Raw genomic sequence first — 19,355 nt, forward strand, 5'->3', positions numbered from 1 at the left:
CTTTGAAGAACATACATGATACCACTATTTGATGAAGAAAAAAAATTAATTCAGACATATGTGTAACACTGTAACCTATGGAATCACAAAAAAACGAGATATTATTCACCCATGTGAAGCCAAGATATTAGCATTTATGCATTTTATAGGAAATAAGCTACTACTCTGTCCCATAATGTAAGACGTTTTTGCAGTTCAATTTAAACTGCAAAAACGTCCTATATTATGGGACGGAGGGAGTAGTTCATTGTAGTGCTCCTGAACTATGCAAAGTGTCAGCAAGGAAGATTGACAGTGTCAGTTTAGAAGCAAAAAAGATAAGTAAAGTGTTAGAACAGAAAGCAGATCATTTTCTGGTTAATTATAAGCTTATAACTAATACTGTGTCAGAGTTGGTTCGTTTGTATTTTCTCTAGCTGTAGCCTATTTCAGGCCTGTACAACAAGGCGCAGTAGTTATTGCATTTTCTAGGAGAAGTAAAAAAAATGCTAATATTGTATTAGCTGCTATGGTGTCAACTTGGATTTTCTTGAACATAAAGAATTTGATCGCAAATTTCAACCATGAAATGTGTGAAATTAACGGTATCAAAACTTTACCTTACGGAACAGTTCTTTCATTCCTCCACCAGCATAGCTAGGATAATATATCATTATATTATGGTCATCTCCTTCATAAATAAAGGTAATCAGGAGCAGAACAGGTTTATTCTAGTACTTCTTCACCTTAAATAGGTGATTAGTAGTCAAGAAAAGAACAGTTTGACAATGAAATTGCAGTATTGTACATGCAGTGGAATATGCATGGACGCACCAATACTGATTAACTCACACAAAAAGGCTCCATGCGTCCAGAATTAATTACAGAACAGCTAGGCAGTTAGCAAGGGTAGGCTTTTCAGAAAATGGAAAAGCACAGTGAACATAAGCACGCAACTTAGAAGTGCCATGCCTATAACAGGTTATAAAATAACAAGAAAAAGTGGACATTTTATCCATCAAACTAATATGTAATATACATACCATGCCAGCAACAATATCTGTACTGTGGAATCAAGATATCACACACTTTGTATACTGTTCTCATGCAAAAGATAAAGCACAGGTTTTCGATGTTCCACATTATTCGAAGTGCCAAGTTTGAATACGTATATCTGTCGGTGTTCTGGATATGGGGTAATCCAGCCCTGCCTGCCTGCGGCCCACCGCGTGGCTCCATCGACGGCCTGGTACGGCCCAGCTTCAGCATCAACAGCTCAAGACCCTCGCGAGGGGCCAAGCCTCGCGAGGCGGACGACGCCAAGACCACCGAGGGGATCGGCCTCCTCAGGCTGGCTCCCGAGGGGCGGAGACTTCCATGCAAGGTTTACCTCACGAGGCTCAGCTGACGTGAGCCATGACGACCAAGGCCAGGCGGGCGCCAGCGGGCGCAGAGAGCAGGTTTCCTCTTCGGTGCAAGGGAGGCAAGCCACAGGCGCGGAGTCCCGAGGAACCAGCCAAAGGTTTCCATTCCGGTGCAACAAGACCAAGACCGCCAGGACGGCAGGACGGAGGTCATCACCGAGCCCACCGCAGCGTCACGACCAGAGGCTTTTCACAGGCGAAGACTACTTTTGTCATGATAAGCTGTACTACTTGTCCCCTTTCAAATCCGACCTTTGTGGGATCCCTTCCCACCAACATTTGGGAAGAGGACCAAGGCCACTATAAATAGGACTTAGCCACCACCATAGAGGGGCATCTGATCTAGTTCACATCCCCTCAGCTCCCTCGAGCTCAAGAACGCCTCACCTCCTGAGGCCAGTTCATCCACTGTACTAGTTCATCCTCAGCCCTCCGAGGCAATCTACCAAAAACGCTGGAGTAGGGTATTACACCACAAGGTGGCCCGAACCAGGATAAACTGCCGTGTCTCCTTGTCTCTTCGAACTCGTCGCGCTAGGCTTAGGAGGATCGCGAGTAGGCAGGCGGGGTAGGTTGAGATCTCTGCACGCACCCCAGAGTTCGAACCTCTCAAGGGTTTGCGGAACCCGTAATCCGACATTTGGCGCACCAGGTAGGGGTGCATCGGATCTTCTCTTCCGCCGATCGATCCACCGCCACTCCGACACCTCCATGGCCGACGCACGCCGAGCTTGCGCCGAGCGCCGGGCCGCAGTCGCCGCTCGCGTTGCTCAGACGGCTCCGGTGGGCGATGGTTGTGCTCGTCGTGCTCCGTCTCCGGTGGCCAACGCTGCCACGGGCCCTGCCGGTCACGAGCAGCAAGCTTCTTCGCACCCGTCGGTGCGCCGTGATGGGCGCACCGCTACTCCGTCACTGACTCCAGCAGCTTCGTCTTCCCATGCGTGTCACGGTCCGGCGGACGCGTAGGCCGCTTTGCTCATGGCGCAGGAGCTCCTTCGCTGCCGCCCGGTCGGCAACTTCTATGAGGAGTGGCTCGAGCGGATCGCTGAGCTCGTCAGCGTGGCCGGGGGCTCTGTCGCCCCGGCCCGCTCACTGCCTCAGCAGCCACCTGCAGCGGGCGACGTGGCTCATGGGGCTCCTCCACCACCTCCGGCCCAGGGCGTCATCATCAAGCCAAGGCGTGTGGCGCCACGGCGCGACCCGCCGCGCCCTGCACCAGCTCGGGAGGATGTGAGCTGACAGGTGGTGCAGCGACCTCAAGGAGAAGCGCGCGTACTTCCAGCACCCCCGCACCAGGCCCGCGTACCGCCGCAGGAGGTGGCGGTGCGCGTGCACCAGGACCAGTTTCCACCCCCTCGACGACCTCCAGTGGCCACGGCAGGATGCCGCGCGTTCACCCCGGAGCTCCGCAACGTCGTCTGGTCGAGCAAGTTCAAGCCTGACCTGCCTCCACGTTACGACGGCACCGCCGACCCTGCTGAGTTCCTGCAGCTCTACGAGCTGAGCATCGAGGCGGCCAGCGGCGACGAGAAGATCATGGCAAACTGGTTCCCGATGGCCCTGAAGGATGGCGCGCGTTCTTGGCTCCTGAACCTACCCGAGGGGTCGGTCTCTTCCTAGGAGGAGATGCGCAGCCGCTTCATCGCCAACTTCCAGGGCACTCACGACCGTCCGCCGGCCGCGGGTGACCTACGTCGCATCAAGCAGCAACCTGGAGAGACCCTGCAGAAGTACATCCAGTGCTTCAACAACGTTCGCCTCAAGATTCCCAAAGGTGTCGGACGAAGCCATCATCTAAGCGTTCACTGATGGCGTCCGTGGTGTCAAGATGAAGGAGGAGCTCGCCATCCATGAGGATCTCTGCATAGCCCTGGAGATGTTCAACATGACGAACAAGTGCGCAAGGGCTGAGGAGGGGCGCCTCTCCCTCCTCGAGCTCCCCGATGCTGACCCAGAAGACAAGAAGGCCAAGGCCAAGGACGTGAAGCGCAAGGGGCCAGCCGTGCTTGCGGCCGAGCCAGAGACGAAGCGCAGCTGAGACCACCCCGAGTCATCCAAGAGCAACCGACCATTCTGCATCTTCCACAACGTGCACAACCACAACACCAACGACTGTCAGGAGCTCAGGGCCCTCCGCGACGTGCGCCTCAGTCGACGCCCCGAGCGCAACGATCAGGCTACGGTCGTGGAGGTGGCCGAGGTGGAGGACGCTGGGACGGACGCGACCACCGTCAGGAGTGGCATGACCAGCCTCCTGAGGACCGTTGGCAGGGCCAACCTCGCGAGGACGCCTGGAGGGAGAAGCCTCGTGAGGAGCGCCCTCAGGGCAACGCAACTCTGCCTCCACCGCCAAGAAGGAACGAAGATCACCACCAGGACGAGGGGGCTGGGGCTTCCAGGAGCCTCGAGCCATCGCCTGCATCTTGGGCGGCTCGCAGGCCCCAGCGTCCCACCGCGTCTTCAAGCAGTTCACGCGCGGTGAACGCAGCGCTCCCAAGCCCGAAGTAACTCGCCCTCTCAGGTGGTTCAAGTGCGTCATCACCTTCAGCTCTTCAGACCAGCTCAAGTGCGCGGCCGCTGCTGGCACGCTCCCCATGCTCTGCTCTCCCGTCATCAGCAACGCGGTCGTCACCAAGACTCTCATTGATGGCGGAGCAGGGCTCAATGTCCTATCTGTTCAGACGTTCGACAAACTCCAAGTGCCGTACTACCAGCTTCACCCAACCAAGCCCTTTTCAGGGGTGACCGATGGTTCCACACACCAGATCGGACAGGTCCGCCTCCCTGTCACCTTCGGCGAGCGCAACAACTACCGCACCGAGCTCATCGACTTCGACATCGCCGACATCTGTCTGCCCTACAACGCTATCCTAGGGTACCCAGCACTGGCCAAGTTCATGGCAGCTACGCACCACGGCTACAACATCCTCAAGATGCCAGGAAGCGGCGATGTCATCACGGTCGCATGTCAAGAGAAGGATGCGGTGTGCTCCCTCGAGCGTGTCTTCCAGGCTGTAGCGGTCGAGAACCTTGAAGGCGAGGGCGGTGCCCTCCCTCCTGAGGTCGCCCCCAAGACGAAGAAACTGCAGCTGGGACAGGGGTCTCGTGAAGGAGCATCGTCCGAGGACACCGCGCTGAGCCTCGCATCCCCGGCGGCACCTTCACCCATCGCATAGGAAGGCACACCCGGCGCCCCCCTCAGGCTGGCTCGGGGACTCTCCTCGGGAGGGCCTCAGACCTAGCTAGGGTCACGAGGGAGGCGCTCGGGCACCATGTGGAAGCGCTCTTCAGAGCACGCTTCCCAGGAGAAGGCATCAGGTGGGAGGCGCCAGGCGTTCAGGAGTTCATCAGCAAGGCAATCGAGGAGATTCAAGAGGCAAGGGTTTGGCAAGGCGATCGCCGCCTGCCGCGAGGCGCGGCTCACTGCCCCGGCGAGGGCAAGGAGTTCCGCGTCTGCATCGACATCCCCGGGCTCAACAGGGCCGCATCTCGGCAGCTCATCTGGCCGTCTCGTGTTGGCCGATGCAAGGGTCCACCCCACAGCTACGTCTGCATGCCCTTCGGCCTGCCTGGCGCGGTTGTGGTGTTCCAGCGCTGCATGAGGGACGCCCTGGAGGATCGCGAGGCCAGGCATCAGGCGATCTTGGCGGAGATGGAGGAGCACCTCCAGGAGCCTCCCGGGCCCTCTGGGCCTTCCGAGGCTCGGCACCAGAGCGGCTCGTGAGGAACGACTCCGGCAGCACGCGTTTTTGGCTACCTCAACACCTCTTCGGCGACGGTACCAGGTGATATCTTTCTAGTTCGTTCAGTCTGGGGGCGCCCCTCGGGCAGCATCATCCCCAGGCCGCATGGGCCCGTCCCTGCGGCATGTATCCCTTTTCGCATCTATCAAAGCTAGTTTACCCTCCTTCGCAAGCTACCTTTAAGTTAACAATTGCCTGACCGGCGCTTCGTCGCTAAGAACGTCTCGCGCCCTTGCGGGCCCTCCCGCGACCGCCTCATGATTAAGGACTGGTACGGCGTCTGTGCTCGGGTCCGTCCCTGCAGCGTCGCTAAATCCAAGAGGCTGAGCTCTGGCTCACGGGCCGATCCCTGTGTACGTCACCTCCCATGGCCCTTGGTGCCTTGTTCTCGCATGAGCTAATTGCCGGTAGGTGAGTAAGGGCGCGCGACCTGGCGCCCCCGTGGCCACGGGAACCGCGCGTCGGTTGTTTTTCTTCAGGATCTTTGCATGAGAAGACTGGGCACGGCGTCTGTGCTCAGGTCCGTCCCTGCAGCGTCGATAAACCCAACGGCTGAGCTCTATCTGGCGGGCCGGCCCCGTTCACGTCACCTCCTGGGGTCGTTGGTGTCTGGCCTTCTCATGCAATAACCTCAGGAGACTCATTCGGCGCAGGCTGCCTAACCATCTCACAGGATTAACACAAGCTTCCCCAATCAAGACCAGGCACAACCCGCCTTGGGGTAGGGCCTCGTGAGTCCCGCGCTGGCTCACGGGTGCCCATATACACCTCCTCCAGCCCTGCCGTACAAGCCATGTGTCAGGGCGGGGCTGTACACACCCCGGGGGCTCTCCTCGGAGGGAGCCCCCTCCCACGCACCAGTGGAATCACCATGCTCCGCGCTGGCCGTCGACACTGCCGAGGAGCGGCTACGCCCGTGCAAGAGCGGAAGCGCTATGCTCCACGCTGGTGATAAACAACTGGGGGTGGCATCGCGGCCGCATTAACCTCAAGGAGCCTCCGGGCTCGGTGACCAGCCTCACCGCGCTGCTCTCCCTCGGGAGGGTAGCGCGAGGGGGCTGGGCACGGGGGCTACGCTTAGGTCACGCCTGGCGTACCCCACCTCGCCAGGCCTGGTCTTCGCGCACCCCTCCCAAGCGAGAGATCGGCAAGGAAAAGGTATGATGGTCGGTTCGTACGTCAAGGGGGACTCCTGAGCATCGCGTCTCAGGAGCCTAACTGGCCACGTAGCCCCTCACCCCTTGGGCTCGTCCTGGCGATCCGGACGACCCAATGGCGGCTGAGGCATGCGCGGGGCCGGGCCCTACCGACGCAGAACGCCAAGGCCTGACTTTCACCCTTCCTTTTCCAGCCGTTCGTACTTCAAGGCCTGACTTTCACCCTTCCTTTTCCAGCCGTTCGTACTTCAAGGGGGACTCCTGAGCATCGCGTCTCAGGAGCCTAACTGGTCACATAGTCCCTCACCCCTTGGGCTCGTCCTGGCGATCCGGACGACCCAACGGCGGCTGGGGTATGCGCGGGGCCGGGCCCTGCCGACGCAGAACATCAAGGCTTACCTCCGCACCTTTTCCTAAGTTGTTCGCACGTCAAGGAGGACTCCTGAGCATCGCGTCTCAGGAGCGTAACTGGTCACGTAGCCCCTTACCCCTTGGGCTTGTCCTAGCGATCTGGAAGACCCAACGGCGGCTGAGGTATGCGCAGGGCCGGGCTCTGCCAACGCAGAACAACAAAGCAAACGGAGAAGTCAAGGGACCATAATCTAATTATTACAAAACATATTGTTCCAAGCAAATAGTTTTAAACGCCTCCCCGAGGCATGCTACATGATACAGGACGAACAGGGAAGAGCTGCGTCGCCACGCCACCTCTTCAGACCTGGGTGCCGCCGTCACCCACTAGCGGAGCCTCGTCGCCAGGCGCGTCGCCCGTCCCCTCGGCCTCGTTCGGAGGACCGAAAACCAGGAACTTACTCAGCATGGCGTCCACGGAGCTCTTCACGGCGGCAGCAGCAGCGTCCCGGGAGTCTTGAGTCCACCGGAGCAAGGAATGAGGAGAAGTCGAAGCCGGCGTCCTGGAGATAGAGATGGCTGAAGACACACGTAAGGGCTGAGGAAGAAAGCGAGCGCGCCACCAGAGAGCCAAACCCGTCGACAGCATCCTCGAGCACACTGCCAAGACTTCAGGGAGCAAAGCAGCAGGGCTCTCCCTCGGGGTCGTCACCGTCGCCTTCTTCGAGGAATCGTCCCCAAAGAGCGACCGCTGAGCCTTGTGGAACCTCGCCTCAAGAGACACAAGAGTGTTGCGCTCCATGACGGCCGCCTTCCTGGCCTCGGTAAGGGATGCCTGGTCCGCCTCCGCCTCATCCTTCAGCTTCGTCAGGCGGTCGCGCTCTGCAGCCTGCTCCAAGGCCGCCTTCTTCAGCTCGGCGTCTCGATCGGCAACAGCAGCCTCTTGGGCCTTCAGCTTCTCCTCACGCTCCTGGAGCTGGCTGGCATGGGCGGTCTGCTGATCCTGAAGAGCCTTCAGTTCAGCCTCCACCATGTGGCACCGATCCTCGGCTCCCGTGGCCTCTTTTCGCGCCAGGTCGCGCTCGATGGCTACCACCCAAAGCACCTTCTGGGCTTCCTCCGCAGAGCACCAGGCCGCGCGGACAGAAGCGTAGGCCTGGAGCCAACCAGAAATCAGCCCCAGGCGTCCCAACGCCGAGCGCCGGTCCAGGCCCCGAAGTTCACCCTGGAGGAGGTCCAGCACCGCCCTTGCCTCCTCCAGGGGCCCGGAGGTGGCGGGAGCGTCACGGCCCGGCTACACGATGGGCAGAAGAGAAGACGTCCTCGGCGCCAGGACGGGAGGAGCCGCTGCAGCAGAAAGGTCTTGGGCCTCCGGAGGCTGAGCGGTCTCGGCAGCCGCAGCAAAGATGGGCGCTGGAGGGGTCAGCCCCGCCGAAGGCGCCGGCACCTCCTGAGGACGGGCTTCCACGCCTTGGGGAGATGGCATCACCACCGGAGCTGCAGGGGCCGCGGCACTCTCCTTCGCCAGGGCCGCGGCAGCCACTCCGACGCGCTCGACCACGGCAGCTTCCGCGCCCTCCTTCTGCTTCTTCGATGACTATTGCCTAATAACAGATGAAGACGCTAAGCATCGCATCAAGAATCAACAAACAAGACCAGGGAGAAGACTTACTGGTCGGCGAAGACATAGCTCCTCTTCAGGCCCAGCAACGGGAGCCGAGGCGGGGCAGCTGGAGCTGAACTCTTGGGAGCAGGAGAACTCGCGATTGGCGCCACTCGGGACGTCGCCGGCGAAGGCGGAACGCTGCCCGAAGGAATCAGCGCGGTCCTGCCCTTCTTCACAGTCGTCCGCTTGGGCTGCTTTGAGGAGGCCACCCCGGATCTCGTGGTGAACCCAGTGGGGCGAGCCACCTCCACCACCGGGGGCGCGTCTTCATCATCATCGTCAGGGAAGTCGCGGAGGAGCTCCCTCTGCCGCGGGGTAGAGGATTCCTCCACAACCTCGTCCTCGGTGGCCTCGGAGGATTGATCGCCGGAGGACAGGTCTACCAAGGATGTAGGCGGCGGGGGAGGCCCCGCCCGCACGAGCCCAAACTCGTCGAAGACCGGCATGGCAGCAGCAACCTCCTCCTCGTCGACTCGGCAATACAACGGGAGCCAGTCCTCCGGAGGATTGCTCGGGTCCTTCCCAGTCAAGTAAAGCAACACCTTGCTCAGCTCCTCCTCGGGAAGGGCGTCCTGGCATAGGCGAATCTTGTCGTCGGCGCCTCCAAGCTTCCACAGGGGGCGGGAGTGATCTTGAAGCGGCGCTATGCGCTGCGTCAAGAACTCCTTGATGAACATGGCCCCCATCAGCTTCTCGCTCTTCAGGTCCTCCTCCATCTTCTTCACCAACGGCTTCAGGGAAGGGTTAGTGATCTTTTCAGAGTACCACCCCTTCCCGGAGGAGGGGAGCTCAGTCGGCAGCTCCAGCAAGTCCTGGGAGCACTTGGCATCCATCAAAACCCACCTCTTCAGGGCATCCTCCACCTTCCCGGCGCGGGAGATCGCGTTGCCGCCCCGTGCCGCGACGAAGCCGATGCACCCAACGGGATGGTCGCCAGTCATGCGGAGGAAGAAGTGACGGAGCATGGCGACGGAAGGCATCACCCCCACGAACGCCTCGTAGTAGAAGGCGAAAATGGATAGGAGGAGGATGGAGTTGGGATGAATGTGGAGCGCGTGGAGGCCACAATGGTGAAGAACGGCGTAGAAGAAGCGGGAGAACGGGGGCACCAACCCCGAGTAGACGTTGTGCAGGAAGAAAGGGAAGAAACTGTTGTTCGCGGGCTCCGGCGCAGCGGTGGGGACCCAGAGCGCCGTCCCCTTCCATTCGTTGTCCTCGCTCGCCGTAAGGAGGAGCGCGGTCTGGAGCTTCTCCCCGGCCACGGAGGGCGGAAGCAGCGCCGGCTCGTACCAGGTGGAGCCGGCAGCCGAGGCCGAGGCCGTGGTCTTCTCAGCGGCCATTGAGCGAAGGATTGGAGGGGAAAATCGGCAGATCTGGTGAGTTCTTCCACTGCTGGGAGAAGGGGATCTGGAGCAAGACGAAGAAGAGGCAATGAAAGCCTGGCGGCAGATGGCACCCCTTTTGTCAGAGGAAATAGTTGCCGAGGCAGCGTGGGGAAGTGGAGTCGCCCACGTCCCATCAATCGCCACGTGTCATCAAGGCCGCAGGCGGTTAGGGCCCGCGGCGCTCTGCACTTGCCCTTTGGCTTCGCCTGGAAGCCAAGTCCGAGCGCGCCTTGGGCCTGGGGGCTACTGTCGGCGTTCTGGATATGGGGGTATCCAGCCCTGCCTGCCTGCGGCCCACCGCGTGGCTCCATCGACGGCCTGGTACGGCCCAGCTTCAGCATCAACAGCTCAAGACCCTCGCGAGGCGGACGACGCCAAGACCCTCGAGGGGATCGGCCTCCTCAGGCTGGCTCCCGAGGGGCGGAGAGTTCCATGCAAGGTTTACCTCACGAGACTCAGCTGACGTAAGTCATGGCGACCAAGGCCAAGCGAGCGCCAGCGGGCGCAGAGCGCAGGTTTCCTCTTCGGTGCAAGGTAGGCAAGCCACAGGCACGGAGTCCCGAGGAATCAGCCAAAGGTTTCCATTCCGGTGCAACAAGACCAAGAACGCCAGGACGGAGGTCATCGCCGAGCCCACCGCAGCGTCACGACCAAAGGCGTTTCGCAGGCGAAGACTACTTTTGTCATGATAAGCTATACTACTTGTCCCCTTTCAAATCCGACCGTTGTGGGATCCCTTCCCGCCAACATTTGGGAAGAGGACCAAGGCCACTATAAATAGGACTTAGCCACCACCATGGAGGGGCATCTGATCTAGTTCACATCCCCTCAGCTCCCTCGAGCTCAAAACGCCTCACCTCCTGAGACCAGTTCATCCACTGTACTAGTTCATCCTCAGCCCTCCGAGGCAATCCACCAAAACCGCTGGAGTAGGGTATTACACCGCAAGGTGGCCCGAACCAGGATAAACTGTCGTGTCTCCTTGTCTCTTCGAGCTCGTCGCGCTAGGCTTAGGAGGATCGCGAGTAGGCAGGCGGGGTAGGTTGAGATCTCCACACGCACCCAGTGTTCGAACCTCTCAAGGGTTTGCGGAACCCGTAATCCGACAATATCCTTCGACAGCCATGGTTCAAAACAAATTATGCTTCGACGGCAGATATGCTCAAAGGAGCAGGCATCCTTTCGATCATTGGTCGGTTAGTTATTGGCATCAGTGCAGAAGCAGCTCAACTATGATGTTGTTCATGGTTGTCTTACCCTTTTATACAAAGCCACAGGGGCTAGTAACACCCCATAGATCTAGTATCCTCTGTTCTCAAAATAGATGCATTTGTATTTCATTACGTGTCGCTTCTTTCTTTTTGCCTGGTTTCAACCTTTTGACAGTATCTTTTTTTAATAAGTCTTGCTAATACAAAACTATGCTAGACCCTCTATCTACCACTTAAAAAAAGGTAGTTAAGAGTTTGCTAAATAGAACTTCGATAGTCCTAGGAAGGTAGCTAAGATTGTCGTATGTTTGGCCCTGGGTATATTTGCATGATTGTTTTTTTCAAGGATGACAGGGGCATTTCTCCCACCTGTATATTTGTATGGTTAGTTTCAATCCATGTAAGGTCTTTGAGCTATGAGTTGTCCTCTGCCATCTTGGCTGTTTTTTCGTTTTCTTAAGTTGTTAATTTACAAGCATTCTCCTTGAACTCAAGCCTTAGTCTTCTAATACCTAATGACAATATTCTAGTTCTTTTGGCAGGCAAGTATTGAGCTGAAAAAAAAACAGCTGCTATTCTTAGTGCAAATCAGTGAAGGGAAAACAACAAATCGTGGAAGGACAGGCTGAATATATTAATCAAGAGCTATTACCATCGATGGGTTTCTCCACGAAAGGCTTGCAAAAACGCTTTCCATGAATCTCAATAAAATCATCTTGCTCGATAAAGTAGCTTAACTCTTGATTAGGATGCTCTCTTCTGACAACAGCATAAGTAGGGACCGGAACACCGAACAATTTAAGGTGCTAAACAAGCAAAATACAAATATATCAACATTTAGATCAAGAGAATATATGTTTGAATGTAAGATGAAGAAGCATTTATGTAATACGCTACAATTAGAACGCACTGAGTTTTGAGCAAGATCATTTCTTCCCTAGGCATCATAGAATGGCGTTACTCTATGAAGAAGTAAAAGGATGAACTGTTACAGGACAAGCGTTTTATTGAAATACCCAAGATGGAATAACCAAGTAGACAACCGATGTATGTGTGTACGGATTAAGATCAGAAAAAATCCATAGTGTAACGAACAAATATAAATCATAGTGTGTACTTTGCATCATCTAGACAATTTTCTTCAAATACAAAATGACGGCCATTTTGGTGCGTCTTTGAGAAAAGATAGTCTACGGTTACCATATACTAACATAGTTACGTTAGGCAAAGTTCCAAATATTCCAGAACATAAAAGAAACATATAGTAGTTATGAAGTAAAAATGGGTTTTCTTTGCAAGCCAAAATAAATATCTCTGATTACATCAGTTGCTCAAATATGGTTATCTCGGTTGTGCAAATTTCCCCCAAGAAGTGCATTTGAAGTTTCGAACTACTGTATTTATATCCTATTTGTATGAACAGTGTCACACGGCGATACCCAATACTGTAGGCCTGAAATTAACAGTCATGAATAGACTGCAGCAACAAAACAAATATGATGTCATAATTTCCAAGTAAGTTGGACTTTTTTGGTGCATGTTTAATTCAGACCAAAAAATCTTGTGAAAGGAAAGTCCTTCCTTTTAGTTTGGGATGACATTAAACTATCGTCATCGCGATGATAAAAAGTAAGAAAAAATCCAGCTTCAAAGCATCTACTATGGAGGGGGGGGACTCATTTGAACTCCGAAGGGAAGTTAATGATTATTTTTAGCAGAAAATAAAAGTTAACGATTGAAATAAATCTATAAGAAATACATGAAGCGCCAGCTTGTTATGATATCAATACCTCATATACTTTGCTGCGGTCATGAAGCAGGTATTGTGGGTCCAACTCATTGACCAAAAAAGGCCTGAATAGCAATATTTACGAAATTATATCACAGAACTCCTTCAAAGTTGAATAAGTACTCGAATTTGTATTCTTGAAAGGATAAAATATATAATCATATTGACATTTGTTTGTGTCTTTTCAAACAGAAAGAAAAAGGAAATACATTCAAACTAAGTTGAAGCATGCAGCTTTGCAACGCAAAAATGGACTCGGAGGATCAAATATCTATATGATCTGTGAAGTCTTTCATTTCTCCGGTTATGGGGCATAGAGAAGATCACATCTATGAATACGAATGGAACGATGATAGGGTTTAAGAAATATTGTTTTAAACAGAAATGATTTAGACAGGTGAATTAGTCATGGGTAAATTCAAGGACAACTGTATCAGAGTAACTTTTTAGAAGGGTGCAATTCTTGAAGACAAAAAAGAAATGGTGTTTTGAATGGGGACTGGGAATCCATAAAGAAGCCACACATATATGCTCAGTCTTAGAAAATACTTGCATGTCAAGAAAGTATAATGTACGACTATAATTATTTTTGTCAAACCCAATACTAGGATCATTTAGTGTAGTATATTTAAAGCGGGTGCTTTGAAGAATTCATGAGACAGAAAGCATTTAACCTGCGTAGAACAGCATATTTCTCCGCCTTTTCTAATGGGTAGCCAGCTGAATAAAAGGCGATTAGACAGTCACATAAAGGCCAACTGCCAAAAAAACAGTGGTTAGTACAATACTATGAGAACTTCCGCTTCCAATGGTGTCACAAACAAGTATGCTGTCATAGGGTCATGACAGGTCTGATGGCCAAATAACATAGATGCCAATCATGGGCATTAGAGGAATAAGAACCAAGCATCTGCTAAGAAGTGCATAGATAATAGAAATTAACACCACAAAATACAAAATTCTGAGATTTTATAATACACAGGCAGATATTTAAATATTTCCAGTCTCTTTTTTTGGGGGGGGATATTTCCAGTCACTCCCACAATGACTAAAAATGGATATGCTAGAGCAATAGTTAGTTAAGTGATAAGTAATATTTATCCTAAACCCCGTGCTTCAAGTAGGACAGCATGATCCACTACCCATGTTTGTATATCTGTAAAGTAAATTTTGGCCTGCATATACTCTGTTTCTTTTTTTCATTAATATTCAGAAAATAATACGTACTGAAAATTTCAAATTCTAAGAAGAATTTCCCTTCGCATTGTTGGTTATACCTTTCGATGGGATCTTCTAGAATTACTTTGTCACCAAAAATTATAATCTGCATACAGAAAACGTGCATACTATTTCAGTCTTGATGACCAGGACAAAGAGTTTAGTAACTTATCATGCCAACAAACTAGATTTTCTAACATTTGAACAAAAACAAGGGAAAAGCATATAAATGAAGAACTCGGCTAAGGCCTTAAGAGGTATTTCTGATACATGTTACCAGTAATATAAAGTTTAAGGTTCAGCTTCACATCCTAGTGTTCACATTTACACACACAGACTCCCCGTACAAGGTTCTTCCTTGGTACCATTTGATGAACATACATAGGAACTCAAATTCGCGGAAAAAGGAATTGAACCTAGGTGCCTGGACCGTACGCCCAATTCCCCAACCAAGGGAGCCAGGCTCAGAACTTTGTTTATCTCCTCAATCATTGTACCCAGCTTATTCATTTGTACAAGCACCAAATTAGTTAATGAAGGAAAACATAGGCGATAATCCGCACGGAAGAGCTGCCGATTCCCGAGCTATACCTCGAACTCGCCGAACGCGTGCAGCCTCTCAAGAATCTGCTCCATGGGAGAACACGACACCTGCAAAAAAAAAACACGAAGAAACAAACGGGAGAGGCACTCAGATAATCTTGATTTTTTTTTCTCACTCCCGCATTGCGGCCAACCCAAGAAACACAGACCACGAGAACTCGAAATTTTCTTGTCCCAAAGCGCGCACCTTCTTCTCCATGACGCAGACACCAATCCTGATCTTGCCTCCGCCGTGGGCGCCATGGTTCCGCCGCTCCATCCCCTCCGGCCCCCTTCCGTCCGTTGGTCCAAAGGTTACAGCAGGAAAGGGGATGTTTGTTTCTTGGGCATTTTTGCTCCCCAGGACCGGAATCTGTGGGGGCTTTATGCTTTACAGAGGGGAGGAAGGAAGGAGAACACAGCCGAAGAAGAAGAGGGGCTGTGAGCAGCGAGTACTGTGTAAATGAGACTGAGGTTTCTTTTCTTCTCTTTCTTCTTCTTTTGAGCTGACTGAGAGGCTTTTTCTTTTTCTTTTGAGCTGACTGAGCGGCTTTCTTTCCCCCCGAACGCCGTGTTTATTTATGGATTTTAATCTATTATATGGATTTGCTCAGCGAAGAACGGTAAAAAACCTTACTCCCTCTAATCCATATTACTTGGCACTCAAATTGATGTATCTACTTCTACGTCCTATTTTTTCTCATGTTGTTGTATAACTAAGAATATGAGTGTGAATTGTAAAAATTGTTATAGACAAGGTCCAGTTCACAAATTCTGTAAATAAGGGTCCAGTTCTCAAATTGTGCTGAGTTGTCCTTTTTTGTGTGCATGACACGCTTAGTCGTGTTTTGACACCAAATTTAAAATGAATATACCATGATGTATATCAGATAATCAAATAGGCATTACACTTTTTAGCCACGATGAATATAGCATGATTCAAAATATTCAATTTGGCATAACCTAGTTTTTTTTGTGCAAAAATGATACAGATCTATTATCAAAGTTCAACGGAAGTGCAAAGCATCTCAAACATAATAAAAATTACATTGAGATTTCAAGACTTCAAAACAACCACTACTGCCGCCAGAACGAGCCGTCGACGTGCTGCTATCGCCGCTCCCCTACCTGAGCCGGCTTGACCTTGTCGATGACAGCCGGAAAGTTTTCGTGCGCGTGCCCCTGAGGACCAGCGCTCTGAAGATGCAGTCGTCACCATTGAATCCTTACATAGATCGAAGCACCTGACACCAAATATCGCCACAAGAAAAGAAACCCTAACCTCACCGCCCGAAAGAGACGGCATGAATCTACGTCGGAGCTCCATCGACTACGCACAGACAGACGTACTCGAGGAGGATCGGAGACCGGAAGACAAACTTGGATAATTAGTGCTGCCATCTGCCCGAGCACCACACCTGAGAGGACTAAAGAAATCCTAACTTAAACTACTAACCGGAGCAGAGGCACCAGGATTCCTCTCCCCACCACCAGCCGCCGGAGCGGGAAATCCACATGCTCGCCGGCGAAGTATGGAGAGAAGAGTTTGAGAGTTTGCCCTAACCGCCTAGGGTTAGGGAAGGAAAAAACTTCGTTGGGCATAACCTAATTGGTACGTATTAAAAATCGTCAACCAACAATATACTCTGACAAGTATTTTAGTTCTAGATACATCCATTTCTATGCATTTCTCCGACAAGTATTTCCGGACGGAGGGAGTAGTAGGCAAACCTGAAAAGATTAACGGAATTACCACAATCGACCGAGTTAAACAATTCGTAGAGAGCAATCCCTATATATCGAAGAGCAGGACAAACATTCTCTAACGAGACATGGGAAAGCAGGACATTCACAATAGAGTACTCCCTCCGTCCGGAAATACTCGTCGGAGAAATGCATAAAAATGGATGTATCTAGAACTAAAATATGTCTAGATACATCCATTCCTCCGACAAGTATTTCCGGACGGAGGGAGTATTAGAGTAACGAAGAGCAGGACAAACACGTCAGGCAGCTTAGCCACTCTTTAGTCTTCTACTTCATCGGTCCCATAATATAAAAGGTTATTACACCGGCCTATTGTGTCTCGGCACTAGGGGCAGTCCAGGGGTGCGAAAGACGGGTCCTTTTCACTCATGTCTTTGGTTAGCGACGGATCTCAGGTGAGGTGATGTCAAGGTCTTGGATGCCGGGGAGGCGGCCCTCATGGTGAGTCCGCGAGGTTCTTGGGCAGAGCCCGTGGCTTGGTGCTGCCCAGTTGCCACGGCCGTGCGGGCGGCGTGGTAGCCGGGGTGAAAACCTGCTCTATCTTCGGATGGACCGGCGGCGGCGAAGCTCGTTCCCTTCCTGAAGGCGTCGTTGCGGCTCTCATTGCCCGTCGTGTTGCTTCAGGGGAAACTCTGATCCTCGGATCGGGCGATGGCTGCATTGCAGTGTCGTCCCCTTCCTGAAGGCGCCGCCTTGAAACCCACGGTTCGTCATATGCGACTTCACCTCTTCGCGTAGTGCTAGGGATGGTGCTGCTGCGCTCAACGCCTATGTATCCTGCCTTGGTGTGTATGTGTGTTTGTTGTGGGGGTGTGCGTTTGTCTCGGGTGCTGTTGATCTTTGTACAGCGGGGCGAAAGCCTTTTTCAATAAAGTCTTTGTGCACGTGCCCCTAAGGATCAGCGCCCTGAGACGCAGTCGTCGTCGTTGAACCCTTACATCGACTTAAAGCATCTGACACCAAATCTCGCCACAATACGAGAAACCCTAACCTCACCAGGTAGAATTTGGCTCATATATGGCATGTAGGTACAATTCGTAGAGAGCAATCCCTATATTTATCGAAGAACAGGACAAACATTCTCTAACGAGACACGGGAAAGCAGGACATTCACAATAGAGTATTAGAGTAACAAAGAGCGGGACAAACATGTCAGGCAGCTTAGCCACTCTTTAGTCTTCTACTCCATCCATTTCATAATATAAAAGGTTATTACATCTAATATGTGAGACGGAGAAAGTATAACTGTTTCTCATTAGTATTAAGACCTTAGTATTAGGTGTGTCAGACAGAGGTTGAGCTGAACAAGGAAAAACCCAAGTAGGAATATTACAGGGAACATTCAGCTAGACCGGGAGGGAATATCCGAGCAGCCAAATACTCTGCTCCCCATGGAATGGAAGAGCATACGGAGTTTGGTGAAACCGGGCCATATTGCATTTACTAAAGCTAGGACAGGTAATATGGATTAGAGGGAGCACAATATCATACGGAAACCAACATTTGGTGAAAATCGGTGAAAACCATAAGAAGAAAATGTTTTGAAGTTCCAAAAAAAAACTGAAAAAATACAGGATGTTAAGACTATTCAGGGCTGAATTTGTCTTTTCTATAGCTCACATCTCGTAACGTGTTTCAACTTGAAATTTTATATGACAATAAAACATCATCCTCTTAACATCCCGTATTTTCTTCAAAAAAATCAAAACTTTAAAATATGGTTTTCACAAAGTTTTCATTGAATATTGGTTTCCGTATGATATTCTTCCGAGGTACAATAGTAGAAAGCAGTATATATATTTGTCGAATAGCAAGACAAACATTCTCCAACAAGACACGGGAAAGCAGGAAAATTCACATGACAATAGAGCATTAAAGTATGGAGCAGCTGAGAGTGGATTCATGGCGTCCGGTCAAACACGCCAGGCAGCTTAATCACTCTTTAGCCTTGTATATAACTGCCCCCCATTAGTATTAGGACTTGTGTGGCCTTGCGCTGAATAAGGAAAGACCAAGTAGGAATATTATAGGGAACATTCAGCAAGACCGGGATGGAATATCCAAGCAGGCAGGCAAATGCTCCCCATGGAAGAGCATCCCAAGTTAGGCGAAACCGGGCAGCCCTCCTGACTGATTGATGGTGATGATCGATCTAATGGCTGTTCCCGTCGCCGTACGTCGACGTCGGGATCGCAGAGCATCCAACCGGAATATCCCAACCCAAACGTCGGTCCTGGCCTTGGGAGCCGTGGATACTCTCCCCAGTCCCCACCAAATATACTACGGACACCATCCATCTACTCCAAAAGACTTGTTGGAGCCTTCCCTCCAACATCCATACTCAACTTAGAATTTGACCTTCGGTTTACGCAAGAGCCAACCCACCTATCAGACCACAGCCTCCGCATGTAGTGTATCCTCTTCCTCTTTCCTTGGTTTTAACTTTGAAGATGGCATCCGAGCACACTGTTTTCTTTTCCTCCAGGAACCAGATGCATCACTATTGATAGTATTTACTGTACATCCCTGGTCCACAAATATGGTCCTATGCAGCTATGAATGGCCACTGAACAGTACGGCCTCTGTATTATTCGATCTTCCAGTTTCACAAATATCGCAGGATGCAACTATATTGCTGCCCCAAGCCGGATTATACTCCCTCCGTCCGAAAATACTTGTCATCAAAATGGATAAAAAAAAATTATATCCAGAACTAAAGTACGTCTAGGTACATTCTCTTTTATCCATTTTGATGACAAGTATTTCCAGACGGAGGGAGTAATAGACAACAAGTGGTTCATTCATGCACACACGGAGCAAATCCTGTTGTGTTCCTCTGTCGGAGTAATGGGCCACGGGTAGGCTAACCCGAGCCCCAGGACATTTCAAGACATCGGGGCAGGCCGCGCCCTTCAGGCCGAGTCCCGGGGCCGACTCCAAGATATGCCAAGTCCCAGGCGGCGACTCCCAGATAAGCCGACTCCAAGCTGGCGACTTCCAGGGAGGCCGACTGTGGAGAGTCGGCCCAGGACTCCTTCTTTATCCCGAAGTACGACGCGGGGTACGGTCACGGCATGGCCGTC

General features: G+C 52.0%; 1 protein-coding gene across 3 annotated transcripts in view; it reads right to left on the reverse strand.

The window, feature by feature from the left end:
* The window catches only part of LOC119277192 (inositol hexakisphosphate and diphosphoinositol-pentakisphosphate kinase VIP1-like), a 32,490-nt gene extending 17,512 nt beyond the window's left edge, over positions 1-14,978 (reverse strand). Inside the window, exons 1-7 of one of the 3 annotated variants that reach the window (XM_037558434.1) lie at positions 14,676-14,978; positions 14,515-14,574; positions 13,983-14,029; positions 13,380-13,463; positions 12,707-12,770; positions 11,569-11,722; positions 600-670 (exon numbers count right to left, since the gene is read on the reverse strand). In XM_037558434.1, coding sequence (XP_037414331.1) covers positions 600-670; positions 11,569-11,722; positions 12,707-12,770; positions 13,380-13,463; positions 13,983-14,029; positions 14,515-14,559 — 465 coding nt within the window. In that variant the 5' untranslated portion in view covers positions 14,560-14,574; positions 14,676-14,978. Of the gene's footprint in view, positions 1-15; positions 37-599; positions 671-11,568; positions 11,723-12,706; positions 12,771-13,379; positions 13,464-13,982; positions 14,030-14,514; positions 14,575-14,675 lie in introns of those variants that run through there. The other 2 variants (XM_037558433.1, XM_037558435.1) reach the window with 2 other exon arrangements.
* Positions 14,979-19,355: the final 4,377 nt, after the last annotated feature.

The sequence above is a fragment of the Triticum dicoccoides genome, chromosome 3B (assembly GCF_002162155.2).
Source record: "Triticum dicoccoides isolate Atlit2015 ecotype Zavitan chromosome 3B, WEW_v2.0, whole genome shotgun sequence".
Classification (NCBI taxonomy): domain Eukaryota; kingdom Viridiplantae; phylum Streptophyta; class Magnoliopsida; order Poales; family Poaceae; genus Triticum; species Triticum dicoccoides.